A 14,730-nucleotide genomic window follows, 5' to 3' on the forward strand; every position below is an offset into this window, starting at 1 on the left:
ATCAGAAACCAGCTGGGTGTGTGTAACTGCCAGCATAGAACAATGATGAAACCAAAGGCACTTCCACACAATCAGGATTTTCATTTGCAAACCCCTTACAAAACAGTTTGAAACCAACCTGCTATTGATGGTCTGCTGAGTTCAAAATGCAGCAACCAGCACTCGTCTTCTTTTCCTTTAGCTGACCAACAGGATGGTGATCTTTCGGCTTGGTGTCTCCCACTAAGCCAAAAATTAAATAAATTGCTAGCACTATACCCCTCCATGTTTTTCAGTCCACATATTTATATGCATTTGCCTTATGATGAGAAAACAAATCTGAGTGATTGCTGTGATGGAAGCTATGTAAGGTGAACTTGACTATAAAAGCAAGCAAGCAAGTAAGCAAACAAACAAATGTATTAAAATGTTCTAAAGGCTTCCCAGCTGTCTTGCCAACATTCCTTTATTGCCTTTAAAGGTCTTTGTCAATTGTAAAAGTGAAATAATAGCATGCCAGTAATTTTGCAGTTGGGCACATCTGCAAAATATTGCATGTTGCTGTAACAACCGGGTGGTGGTGATGGTAAGATTAAATTCTAAACATACATACAAGAAGAGGTAAGATCTATGACAAAACCATTGAATTTCTATGAAGAATTTAATTAAAAATGAATGGCTAGCTGTGCCCCAATCTGGAAGGCAGGGGAAAATGGAACACATACAATATATGTGAACTACAGCAAATCAAAGAAAAATACCATGTTAGTTGCAGAGTAGAGTCAGAAATAATCTCATCTTCCAAATCTGACAATGTTATAAAATCAGCCAGTTCTGGAACAGATGCCAAGTTGTGTACAACATTGTTGTAGAATTGCTCTTATTTTTTTAAAAAACAAATGCATAGGATTGCCTTGGACACTTCTGAAAAATAAGTGTGTGTGAGTGTGCATAATATAGTCCAAATAAAGTCTGAACAGAGCTGAATAATTCAAGTGATAGAAATATTGGTCCAGTGAACCAATAATATAACTGACAACTGTAAGATATTCCATTTAACAATTGAATAATTGAAATTATTCAAGGACCCAGTGCTTACTGACACCACTAAAAGATGCTTAGCTTTCTTTGTAATTAACTATCATCCACAGATTATCAGAAGATGTTTCTTATTTTGGGTTCCTGAGTTGTTTTTTTAAAAATAATTTGGAACTCTTACACAGAATTAATCAACAGTACTCTAAAGATGAGCAGGCTTCCTTGTGTGTTGTTCATGCATATTTTAGTTCAAAACTACTTGTTCAATAAGCAGGCCTCTCTTCTATGGAGCCAAGGCTTTCTCGTGCATGCAGGCTTCCATTCAGCAATGGACAGCGTTCCTGATTAGGCAACCTCAGACATGCCAGAGATACGTCAAGCACCTGGGAAAAATCTGGCAGGACAAATGGATCTGGCACTCCACGTTATTTGCAGTTCTCTTTTTCAGGCTCCCTCCCTTTATACTGCTTGTGCAGCACTGGCTCAAATAACTTCCCCAGATTTAAGTCTCTTCTTGAAGAATGCATGGAGAAAACCTTTCAGGAGTTTTACTCTGCCCCAGTTCTTTTTGTTTTCCTCTTCCTGGGTACCAATAGTGTGGAATTATTCATAGACAGCTGGGGCCTGTGGGGTGTCACTCGGAGAGAGAACAGAATTTTCTGCAATTTCAGGGGCCCTGAAATTCCTTGCTAGATCTGTCCTCCTCTTCCTTTTCCTCCTTTTATCTTTTTTGCCGATTGAAACAATGCCTCACAATCATCCCAGGAACAACCCCAGTCCAGTTCCAGAGGTGACGTGGAACTCTGGGCTGAAGGAAATGAATGAAACCTGGAAAGGAGTGATTGCCTGCCTTGGGGTAGTGGTCTTCCTTCTGATGACTATTGGGATTATTTATTGGCAAGTAGTGGATCAGCCAAACAAGAACTGGATCCTGAGAGGTAGTACCAGTGGTCTGATCTGGGAACAAAAAGATCACAATCTCATCCTTCAGACTCTGAGAGAAGAGAGAATCTTACTGAAGATTCACATGGGTAGCTTCCCAGATGTGGAAGTGCCTTTCATGAAGAACATATGTTGGCAGAATCAGACTGAATTCTGTTACACCTGGGAAGCTATAGTGGGCCTGAAGGTCTTCCTGGACTCCAACCTTTCTTCCAACAGTGAGTGTTACAGCGTCAGCTGGACTCCCCTTCACTGCCAGGTGAAATTAAAGGTAATTAATTACAGCCTTTCTTTATTTTCCTTGTATTGTATTCTTCAAGTAACTTTATAATAAGACAGATCCAGCTGTCGTGATGTCAAGATAGTAGTAATATGAGGAAAGAATAAGCATTTGGCCAGCCTGGATTTCAGATTAGTGACTATCATAACAAACAGTTGCTGCACTGATCTTATTGTAAATATAGAAAATCTGTATTTCTACCTTCCCAGCATGCAAAAAGATCTTTAAAAAAATCTAAGAGGGGAATTCTTCTGCATAAATGCTATAAAATCTCAGGATGCAAGAGGTAATGAAGAATATTAAACTGGTGCTCATGAAATTAAAAATGACAATTATACTATAATTAAATCCCAAACTGATTTCAGTGCAGTATTGTGGGTGAATGGAGGCTGTATTATTCAATGAAGGTTCAAGCAAAGCATTCCCTTAGAACTGTTTCTTGAAGGAATGTGGCCCTCTCACTTCTAAGAATGAAGAAGTCACTTTACCTCCCTTCCATTTGCTTGCTGAACTTCCCTGTAATCTCCTCTAGTTCTTGAAATACCCAAAAAAGGTTATTGCACAGGCACTAGCCACACCTGCACAGAAGACTCTTCCAGCTTCTGCAAAGGCTGGAGCAGACTGAAAGGAGTCTGGAAGGCAGCACAAAGTGTGTCAACAAGACAAATTATGTTGCCTCTTTCCTTGGATTAAGAGGATGTCATCTCCACAGTATGAAATTCTTGAATCCAAGCTATCTTGCACAGCTTAATTGTTGAGCAGATGTTAAGATAAAACCATAAAATACATAAATGTACAACAGTGTCAGAAAATAGCAACCTAAGGAAGATGAGTTGTCACCAAAGCTAATTACTCAAATAATTGATAATAGAATGATAGAGGTCTTCCATGCTATATTTATCCTGTCTATGTGTGAGACAGTATGTGAAAAGGCTTTAGATTAAAGGAATTATGAAACTAACAAATGTCTCTGTATCAGAACCAAAATTTAAGAACTGTGCTTCTTTCTGGACATACAAAGCTGGAAATGATGTTTTCAAACACATGTATGGGCATACATAATGGGAAATCTTCTACAGTACTGTGAGAAATTAGCTTTCCTTCCAAATAAATATGTTAATGATTGAGATCTTGCAAAATGAATATTGCAGCCCAAGAGATTTTATATTTGAATTAAAGACAATAGGGATGCAATATTAATTAAAGAAACTTTAATTAAAATGTGTTTTGTAATCAACAGCTGATCTGTCTTATTCGCCTCCTTCTTTGTACATGTTCCCAATCAAAAGGCATTATGTAGTGGTTTGGTCACAACACTTTTATGGAAAGGGGTGGGGGGAAGGAGATACCATGAAAAAACATGAAATAGAGTGGCACCTGAACTGCCATACAATTTCACACCTGCAAAAAATTGCCTCACTTGGGAATTATTTACTAATACGTTAGTCATTCCTGGAAAAAAAACAATCAAAATTTATGCCGTCCATGTGAGAAATACTTTTCCATTTCAGAATTCTGGAAAGACAGGCAAGAGAAGAAGTCATAGCAGAAATAGTATAAACAGTTGAATGAATTTATTCTGTTTTAAGCACGAGGATTATGTTGGGTTAACTTTCCTCCATCACAGTGAATCATAGCTCAATTTTTTTTAGAAGTCCACCAACTGCAGCATAAATAAAGTCAAATCTTTTCAGAGTCAGATATTGGTGACTTGAGAGACCACCATGTAGACTCAAAAGGGCCTTGTTATACCTTATGCTATCAAACTACTCTGTTCCAGGAACCCTAGCCCTTAATTAAGAAGGGTTGATGCTTCTACTACAGGATCTAAAGAGTACCAGTCTTTGTCCTATTCATATGCTCTACATCTGGAACACTCACCATTTCTGCCAAAATGCTCAAATGATGTTTGCCTCCTATTTGATAAAGAAAAAATGACATAGGGCTATGTGTATTTTCCTTGTCTTCCATGCAAACCATTCCTTGATCACATGGAAGTCAAAGCTTGTATTGTTGAACACACAAAGACTTGTGCTACATGTATGGCTCTTTAAAGATGCCAGCATCATCCAAGCAAAGCTGGTGAGGATGGTTCAGTTTATGGGGTATATAATGCCTGAATATGACTAAGGTGTGGTATTAGCTTGGAAACAAATTCTGCTGTTAGTTCTGCTGGTGTTTCACAGTTGCATTCTTCATTCATGTTATATGGAACATACAAGTTTGAGAGAGTTCTTTTAACTTTAAATGACTCCAATGAAGGTGGACCTAGTCCTCTGAAATCCATAAATTCAAAACTTATATAAAGTCACCCAATGAAACTGAACCCTAGAAGAATCAGGACAGATAAAACAGGAAAAAAATTACACAATGTGTATTTAAACTTTGGAATTCACTACCATGAGATGTGGTGCTGGCTACCAGTTTGGCTGGCTTCAGAAAGTGTTGGACCAATTCATGGAAGTCATGGCGATCAATGGCTATTAGCCTGGATGGCAGGGAAGGCCATCTGCTGAGAGACTAGCGGGCTTCCTTGTGCAGTTGTTGGCCACTGTGTGAGCAGACTGCTGGATTTGATGGGCCAGGGGTTCAATCCAGCATGGCATCACTTATATTCTTAAGTTCTTAGTATCTTTAAAATCACTTTTTTAAGCCTGGCCATGTGAGACAAATCATTTTCACTGTCTACAGTGCCAGTGTCATCTGAGCCAGATTGTGTAATTATGTATCACAGGGACCAATTAGCAGTTTCTCCTTCATCAGCAACTGGTCAACATTGCAGTATAATGGCTAAAACTCTAAATCCCTTTTGAAATGGGTGTGAGGTTTTACACAGGAACCCTGGAGCAGTTTGCTGGTGACTGTTGCAATAATAAAGGAGGTAAAATAAACGGATCCCTTTGTTTAGTAGGGAATTATTATTAGGATTAATAATAGTGGGTGTAATTTAGCTACTTGAGCTGAAATAGCAGGTGATTATTGTAGGTATCAAAGCCAAATCAATGGGGAAGAACCTTGCAGGCTATGTAGTGGTCCTTAGAGACAAGATAGTATAGTGATTATGGCATTGGATTTGGAGGAGGGAGACCCAGGTTTAAATCCCAACTCTAACACAGAGTTCATTGGGTGACTCTGGACAGCTAGTATCTGAACTAACAAGATAATTTGGGGGATAAAATGAGAGGAGACACCCATCTGCAGAGCCTTAAGCTTTCAGGAAAAAAGGCAGGCTATAAATGCAATAATCAGTAAATAATAGCTTTGAGTGTTACTGCCATTTACATATATTTGTGTGCATGTGTACACACATGCCTGCCCATGTATATCACTTGATTCTTCTACAGATTTTGTTCATTGGTTACATTTTTATCCCGCCTTTCTTTCCAAGATATATACTGAGATCTTGCTCTGCACATTTTCTCCTTGCTTCCATTCTGTGAATTAGGGCTGGCTGGAAATGAAGGATCAACTCCGTCCAACCTATCTCAATGTTAGGGTTGAGATAGTATTTTAGGTTGGGACACCCATCCCAGTCATTTGCTTTCTGGAATACCACTGTTGAGCGTGAGTGATTCATAGAGGTGTTTAACTCAGTATTGGACCCATTCTGCCCTGAGGAACCCACAGAGACATAACAAGGCAGCACCAGCCTTTTGTCAAAGTTATTGGCAGGCTCCAAAGTTGTGTCAGTTATAAGATGTGTGGAGCTGATGGCCCTATCCAGATTATCCATGGTCATTATTATAATTATATAGATGGCTGTATATGCAGGAACCTTCTACTGATATTATAACAGCCATGCATTGGTTTAGAGATGGAGTCTGCTCCTCCAAACCCAGTCTTCATATCCAGCTACCTGTCTATACAGTAAGGTACTTTGTGGATAATGTGCAAATGAATATGTGAACTAGCTTTACAGAAAAGTCTAACAATGGCAGTGTTCTGTAAGAGAACATGTTAGCTAGCAGCATTTCTGTACGCCTGTTAACTGAAAAGAGATTTTAGTGCTAGCTTTAATCCCCTTCTGTCCTAGAAGTAGAGAGAGCAAGGGATTTGAGAAGAAAGCATTATCTTCTCAAATCCCTTGCTCTCTCTACTTCTAGGATTACCTTAATCAACTATAAAGTCAACAATTAATCAACAATTAACTTCTAGCATTACCTTAATCAATATAAAGTAATTCTGATGCAGGAATTGAACTTCCAGTGCTGCCAATAGATCCTGACAGCCATCTTGTAACATCCAGGGAAAGTGGCTTTTCACATTAGAGATTATAATTCTGGTAATAAGCAGTAAATACTGGAATTACCCCCTCAAGGTACTTATTATTAGATGCTGCCTGCTTGGTTTTTTTATGGCAACATAGCAAATCTTTGTTAATGATATTAGTACAGGATGGATTGATCAAGTTACATTATATTTTAATTGGCTTATATTGACATATAGCCATTGCCTTCAGCAGCCCTTTCTAAATCATACCAATTGGAGTTCTCTACCACAGGTTCTCAATTTGTAATAAGCAAATATTTTGATCCTTATGCCAATGATCCTGCATAAGAATCAACATATTACATTTTAATAAAGTTATTTTAATGAACCCAGTTAATTATTTTTTTAAAATCGGAAGGTTATTTTAAATGAGATCATTCATAACTGGATTCAGTTTTACTAAGACCTTTTCATGATGGGAGCCACAGCAAATAAAATGCACTGACATTTGCTGAAAGCTAATACTGTGACAAAATCTATCCTCCAATTTCATGTAGATTTTATTTCTCTGAAAAACAGGCTTTTAATTTTTCGATCTCATTCTAAGGATGCTTTAGAATTATTTTGATAGACATTGTGAATTTTTGTTTTTAAATATACTCTATTATTATAAAGTAGTGGATGAAGGGTTGGTGGGGTTTTTTGTTGTTGTTACACTTTTCTTCAATTTTCTGCATCCCCCTTGGCTGCCCAGCTCACTGATCTGAAAAATATAGGAGAAATTCCTTCATGATGTCCCTTAGGATGGAATTGAAGCATGGAAATGTATGGGAGCTGTAAACCACCAGATAGATAATAACACAGTGAAAGAATTAAGTATGATAATGGATTGGATGAAGGCCAGTAATCTGAAGCTCAAGTCAAACAAGACAAGGGTATTATTGGTGGGAGATCCATTTGCCCATCTCAATAGGGTTCAATCTGTTCTAGAAGGATTTGTACCCTTCTTGAAAAATTGGGCCCTTGAGGATGCTCCTGATCCACTGTTGACAGGGGTGGCATATTGATTTTGGTAGCTGGAAGCATCCTTTATAAGATGTTGTATTTGTTCTGGACAAAGATAGTATGGTACCAATTATACATTCTCTAATAACCTCTTGATTGGATAACTGTGATTTGTGGTATGTGGGACTATCTCTGAACAGTTTGGAAATGTCCTGTTAGTCCAAAACAAGGCTGCAAGGTTGTAATTGAGAACAGACAATATGATCATATCATGCCAGAGTTTCATCATCTGCACTGACCACCAGTCCATTTTTAGATTCAATTTAAGGTTTTGGTATGTTTTTTTAAGCACATAATGGCTTGAGCCAAAATATCAAGGAGTTCCTCCTCTTTTATGTATCTGTCCCAGCTCTTAGTTTGTTTAGTGGCCCTTTTCCAGGGGCCCCAACCAAGTGAAGTAAGGCAGAAGGCTACAAGAAAGAGGACCTTCTTCTCCAGTGTATGTGATCTTGTTTAGAGAGGTGTTCTTGTACCTTTCATATTCTGTTCTTTCCATTAAACCTGGCCAGATCACAGCTCATCCTCAGAAACTGATGATGCTAGAAATCTCTTCTTTCAAGAAAACACAAGATTTCATTTTTTAATCTAGTATTTTGTTTTACAGAATTGTTTTTCCATGGTAAATGTTTCCTGGTATGGAGGAGCAAGTGTCAGTAGTCAGCACTGGCCTCTGAACAGTGTGAACATCGAGTCCCAACCATTCACAATCAGTAACCTTAGTAAAACCCCAAATGCCTATGGGTCTGTCTTAGAAAGATATTTTTTGGGATCCACTGGTAAGTTTCCTTTTCTCATTTGATTTCCCAAATTGTGGACTGTAAGTAGCATACCACCCACAGCTTTGAAAATTTAGATAAAAAGAGCTGTCGGAGTATCGGGCAAAGTGGACTACTAGCAAATTTTTGGATAACTAATTTGTTGTCCTAACTTACTATCAGAAAGAGGCCTGAAATACTTGTGAGGTTTTCTGGCTCCAGTGCTAAAACAGCTTGGCCAGCATTGGCTACCGCTGTTCACCTTTATTGGTAGGAGGAGGTGTTATTGCTGCATTATTTTGGATGGCAAAATGTCTTGTTCTGGGCCTGGATATTATTCCACTTTCCTGAAAGACTAAGAAGAGAAGGGTGGCTAATTACCTTAAGTACTGGCCTCCCCATTACTCAGAATTGAGAGTTATTTGTCATATCTTAACAACACAGTGCAGTCATGGTTTCTACTGTCCATTCTGCTTGTGCATGAATGCATGAGCCTAGGCCAGCTTCCCCAATATGGTGACTTCCAGATGTGTTGAGACAACTCTGAGAATGTCCACCTAACATGCTGGCAGGATACTCTGAGAGTCAGCTTCTAAGAGTCAAGCTCAATTTGAAGGAGTTCTTACCTTTAGAAACAAGTAATCTGCCCAGCCTATGCTGTCAAGAAGAAAGGGGTTGCTTAGGGGTTGCCTATAAGAGATTGAAGAGGCATGGACCCAAAGACTGTCCTTTTCCAGAGCAGCTCTCATGATGTAGAATACCTTATCCCAAGAGATGCATCACAGATCTTCCTCACTGGCTTTCCACCAAGCTGTCAAAGTGATAGTGTTTCACCTGGTGTTTGGTAACTCAGCTGTATTTGTCTGATTGGTTGTTGGTACTGGGCTGTTTTCTTTTTATCCAATGAGTTGTATATATTGTATCTCTGACTTGTAATTCACCCACAGTCTTGGGAGCTAGGCAGTATATAAATTGGAATGGATGCATGAATGAGTGCTCCTGCTTTTGGTCCTTCTGGGTGTGCACATCCTCCCAGTCCCTAATACTGTTAGGCTGAGAAGACAAAAGACCAAATGGAGTTTTTTCGTTTGAATGTAACTCTATATAGAATTGTCTGCGTGGTCAGGGAGACTTCAACAAGGTTCCAAACACATGAAGAGTGGATGTATGGAATGGAATTACGAATTTAAACCCATCTTTCTACCAAAGAATGGCACAGCAGCACGGTCCAAAACTGAGTGGGACGGTACTAGCCCGTTTGGATGCAGGCACTTTCCATATGTTTAAATATCTTCTTCAAAAGGATTAGATGGGGAGAAGTTATTGCCTATTTAATCTTCCTTCTCACATTATCAATCTTTACAAATGGCATAAACGGCATGATAGCATTAAAAAACATTTGCCACACAAATATTGTAAAGCATTTTTAATGTCCTAAGTGTGAGGTACAGTATCTCTGAGCTTCTGGTAGCCTAGTGTCTGTACCCTGTTCCATTTTAGCAGATCAAGTGCATATGCTTCCTCCTGAAGAAAGATTTGCCACATTTCAGAACTGAGTATCATGCTGTGAGCAAGATTTATTGCCAGGATCAACAAGTTCGAAAAGCAGGGAACACCTCTCCCAGAAAGTGTTTGGTTTGGAGATGCTATGCATGTCCATGATCAAAAAGAGATCTCATTACACAGAGAGTTTCCATCAATGTTTGTAGACTATGGAATTAATTATAGCTATTATACATATTCCATCTATAAACAACAGAATGTTTATACAATCTGGCCCATAAGCAACATAAAGAATATAATGGAGAATTATAATGTATAAGGCTTATTTGATTTTATACATATACACACTCATACATAAAGACCAAAAGTTTTTCTCCACCTCAAATAGTCTTGTATTGTATTAGAACTCCCATTTACAAGGATAGACATGATGGGAGCTGTAATCCAATACATCTATAGAGCACTAGGTTGGGTTGACAAATTAAGATGCTACCAAAAAAAGTGACCTTGGAAATCAACATCTTCAAGGAGGGGTGAGGGACAGTTCTAATGTCCCACAATGTCAATCAAAATTTGTCTCAGCAGATGATAGCACATAATCAATCTTGGCTGACTATACTGGGAATCAGGAAAAAAATCTGAGAAGAAGGCATGAGCAAACCACTTGGGAACTTTTATCTTTTACAAAGAAAAATTATATTGGAAGGTATTGAATGATACATGGAGTAAATAACACTTTTCTGTGTATTATCCTTGAAGGGGTGACCATGATGATGGCTTCAGATATACCAATCTCTCTCTCAGTGGAGAGAAACAAACATTTTTGCCTTGAAAATACCCCTGGCACTGACATGGCTTCCCTGCAGTACAAAGTGTGTGTAAGTCAAAATATCACATCTGCTCATCAGGAACTGGGAAGCCAACTCCTGAGACAACAGCGAAGGTTGCCAGATACTGACATACTTAGGTAAGAATTAAATCAAATGTTCTAATATTGTCTGACATCTCACCCAAGCAGTTATTTAATGCCAAGACCTGGGAATTCTGGGAATTGTAGCACTGAAATATTAGGGCTCCAGATTGGGGAAGGTAGCTGTAGGTACATAAAGAATTCTATGCTTCCAGAGATCCCTTCTACTTAGAGTCAGTGAGAAATTATACAAATTACATGGTTATTTAGAAAGCAAAATACTAGGGGAAAGATTTAACTTTCCCATGCAGTCCTGATTAGATTGATCTTTCTGCTAGCTACATAAGACCACAAAGGAAAAGAAAGTTACTGTTTAACACAGTGTTTCTCAACCTTGGCAAGTTTAAGATGTGTGGACTTCCACTCCCAGAATTCCCCAGCCAGCAAGGCTGGCTGGGGAATTCTGGAATTGAAGTCCACATGTCTTAAACTTGCCAAGGTTGAGAAACACTGGCTTAACATATAGTTTGATCTTAAATCAGACTGGGAAATTCACTGTGGCTCCCAAAGATGCAGGGCCATGTTTTGCCGCCATTTTGAGTGGGGTACAAAAGAACTGTAATGTAAAACCTAAAATAGGTTTAGCAGTTGAAAAACTAAAAGCAACCATCTTGAGAACTCTCTCCCAAACCCAGGGAAAAGAAACAAAAAATCCTCTGCCCATATGTGTAGCATGGCTCGACCCATCTAACATAATCACCCTACCTACTGTGGCCCTCACTCTCAGAAAACAAGCAAAGTGTAGGCTGCCGACAAAGGAGTCCTCGTTGGGGCCCAAGGCTTCGTAGTATGTTTCCATCTGCCAGACACTGACTGAACACAATTGACAGAATGTGAAGGGGCCTAACATAACAATTCACTAATTATAAAGGATTTGAGTCATCTGTTGGATTATTTTTACTCAGTTTGGCTAAATATAAATTTCCCATGAACCTAAGAAACTTTGAGAAGTTGAGAAGAAAGAGGTTATCCTCTTTTTAAAAAAATACATTCATGGAAATTCTCCAAATCTGCTGGTATAACCCGATTATGTTGAATGTATGGTATTTTTCTCATCACAAAAAGTCTGTGATCCAGGCAAAATCTTCATTAACTCAAGAAAGACTCTTCTTTTTAACAGGTTGCCAGTCTGGAGGTATTATGGTGTGGCTGATTCTGTTGCTAAAATGGAGCGAGGATTGAGGTCCTTCCACAATAAGCTCCAAATGCATAATCTAGGAGAGGGAATAATTGCTCTCAGTGAAGAGTCTACAATGCTACTTCGAAATACGGTGTGTTCAGCCCAGCCAAGTATCATCCACCAGGTTCATTTCTCAACTATTGTTAATTCTAATATTCTGCATTAAATTATTATAGTTGAGAATATCATTCTTCAAATGCTTGGCCAACAAATCTTTTTTCAAAGCACTGGACATTCCCTTGATCATGGCAGTATGTAATAGCTATTGCTGTACTCATTAGTACAGAGTTAGAGTTTTACAACATCTTGCAAAGACTTAAGATATCACCACATGTGGTGTTCGCACCACTCTTAGATCAGCTCTGCACCTGTGAAATCCCACAATACCACCTTTGTTCAGCTACTGAACCTTTCTTCCATCTAGGGTTTCTTAACCTTGGCAACTTTTAGATGTCTGGACTTCAACTCCCAGAATTCCCCAGCCAGCCTTGGCTGGGAAATTCTGGCAGTTGAAGTCTAGACATCTTAAAGTTGCCAAGGTTGAGAAATCCCTTCCTTCCTTCCTTCCTTCCTTCCTTCCTTCCTTCCTTCCATTTTGCAGACTGGGCTGCAAAAATCTAGATGAGATTGCAACAGAGAGATACAGAAAACTTTAACTCTTTGCAGCTCATAGTCGAAGTTTTAATCAACAAAACAGAGGGATGGTGTCTTAGTGATATAGTGCCTTGGCAGCTTTGCAGCCTCCTTCCCTGATGGTGAACAATCAAATGTTTTCAGTACCAATGAAACAAACGGCAGGCCACTTGATTGGATATAATTTTTTCTGTCATTTTAGGTCAGTTGGAGAGTACACGATTACCAAATATTAAGTTAGGTGGCCATTTACTATAGTAGGAGTGCACTACAGCTTTAGGCTTGATGGCCACACCAGACTTGGACACAGTTTTGTACTCCCTGAGCTACACTGTTGAAATAGCTATTTGGACAAGACATGTATGTTATAATTAAATGCTATTATAAAGCTAAAAAGCAGCTTATGAGGCTTCCGTTAACACACTATCTAGGCCCTAATCAGATTCCCGCACTAAATCCAAGATAGGAGCATCCAGTACTACAGCATAGTTGAAAGTTATAATCTGATCAGCAGAAGGCCATCTAAGCATGCTCCCTTTCATTACAATATTAAGCTCCCTCAGCTTCAACCACCAAAGAGCTGATTCAGGTTTTGCCTACCCCTCTCACAATGTCTCTTTTGGTGCTATTTCCCAAGCTTCTACTTTGATGCTGAATACATAATTTAGGTGCTCAGCTGGAGTGTCTCTTTAATAAGCAGTGGTTTACATAATAAGCGATTAGTCTCAGCCTCCATGTCAGGTAGTTCTTGACCTCTGTGGCAAAGGTACAGTTTCGTTGTGTTCTCTCTTCTCACTCCCCTGCAGGATCGCATCTATTTACCTACGCTAAGAAGAAAAAGGCTGCATGCGCTGAGACTTACCATGAACTACTTTCGTATAAAACCTCTAAAACTGTCCATCACTCTGTCCCCTTATACAAGCATCAACTCACCACTTTTCCAGAGGTCTTTGCAAGAAGGGAAAGAAGAATTTTGGCTGAGCCGCCATTCTGAATCTGGTGACTACTCGGTACAGCTTGCTAATGTTGTCTCTTTTACTTGGCCCATTGCATTTACTGGTCATTTGATCATAGGATTGTTTGGCTGCTTGATTTATTTTAAAGGACAATGAAGGCCAAAATACATATAAAGTAGAGGTGAGTGATTGGATCACCTAAGGTGATGGTTTTCTCCTAAAAATTGTACCACAGTCCAACTGACTTGGATGGACCCTCCCCCTGCCCTGATTTGGGTGGCATGGCCGGAGGGAAGCATTCAGTCCTGCCCAGCTGCCCTCCTATATCATGACTCCAGTTTTTCCAAAGCTGCTGTTATCTGCTGACACAGGCACATTATAGCTTAATCAGGATGAAGTGAAATGCACGAACTCCAATCCAAGTTGCAAGAACACCTGAATGCTTTTTTAGAGTAGGCAAATTATGTCAGAAGGAAAGAATCACATTCTAATCTTTAGTTTAGATTTTATGGTCAATGGAACAAATCAAGCTATGCTTAAACAATAGCTTGCTTCTCTAATCTTATGCCTATCGTTGATTAGAGAAAAATGTGTTCTATCATTTCTGTCATTAATAGCTATTTGAGAAGAAGTATCAATTATACTGTATTATTAAATAACATAATATAGCAGGCTGTTCTTTTAAAATTTAAGTATAACAGGGCAAAAACATTATTCAGAGTACTCATGCATTAATACAGAGAAGTACCTCTGTTTTGAAAATACACACTAGTGGGATAATGCTGATGCATAAGTGTCATTCGTTGTGCATAACCTTGAAATCAAACCCTTATAGGGATTGTTAGAAGTGAAGAGAATTACAGCAAAGCAATTAAGTGGGTTCATTAACTCTTAAAAGCACAGCAAGCTTTTGGGATCTGTAGAAGAAAACTGCTCCAGCCTTCTTCCTTTATGTTTATGCTGAATCAATTATGTTCATACAGTATACTGACATAATACAGTGATCCAGCCATAAGTTTAATCCACGAGTGTTCCAGCCAGTGGGAACATCCCTTGTTTTAATTTCACATTTTGCTGATTCCCCCTCCCTCTGCATCCCCATTATCACTTCCCAAACTTTCTACAGGGTTCATTAAACTTCTGGAGGTCTTTTGACAGCAGAGGGCACTGAAAAAGAATTGCTGAAGACTATCTTCTTCCTATTCTGCTGGCTGAAATGT

The 14,730-nt window shown here is 39.0% G+C and overlaps 1 protein-coding gene across 1 annotated transcript in view; it reads left to right on the forward strand.

Annotated features, from left to right (window-relative positions):
- The first annotated feature begins 1,693 nt into the window (after window positions 1-1,693).
- LOC134487450 (SITS-binding protein-like) overlaps window positions 1,694-14,730 on the forward strand; it is a 34,023-nt gene continuing 20,986 nt past the window's right edge. Inside the window, exons 1-5 of the mRNA XM_063289251.1 lie at window positions 1,694-2,230; window positions 8,118-8,289; window positions 10,531-10,738; window positions 11,862-12,012; window positions 13,361-13,564. Of these exons, the coding sequence (XP_063145321.1) occupies window positions 1,763-2,230; window positions 8,118-8,289; window positions 10,531-10,738; window positions 11,862-12,012; window positions 13,361-13,564 (1,203 nt within the window). The 5' untranslated portion in view covers window positions 1,694-1,762. The remainder of the gene's footprint in view (window positions 2,231-8,117; window positions 8,290-10,530; window positions 10,739-11,861; window positions 12,013-13,360; window positions 13,565-14,730) is intronic.

Source organism: Candoia aspera, chromosome 1 (assembly GCF_035149785.1).
Source record: "Candoia aspera isolate rCanAsp1 chromosome 1, rCanAsp1.hap2, whole genome shotgun sequence".
Lineage (NCBI taxonomy): Eukaryota > Metazoa > Chordata > Lepidosauria > Squamata > Boidae > Candoia > Candoia aspera.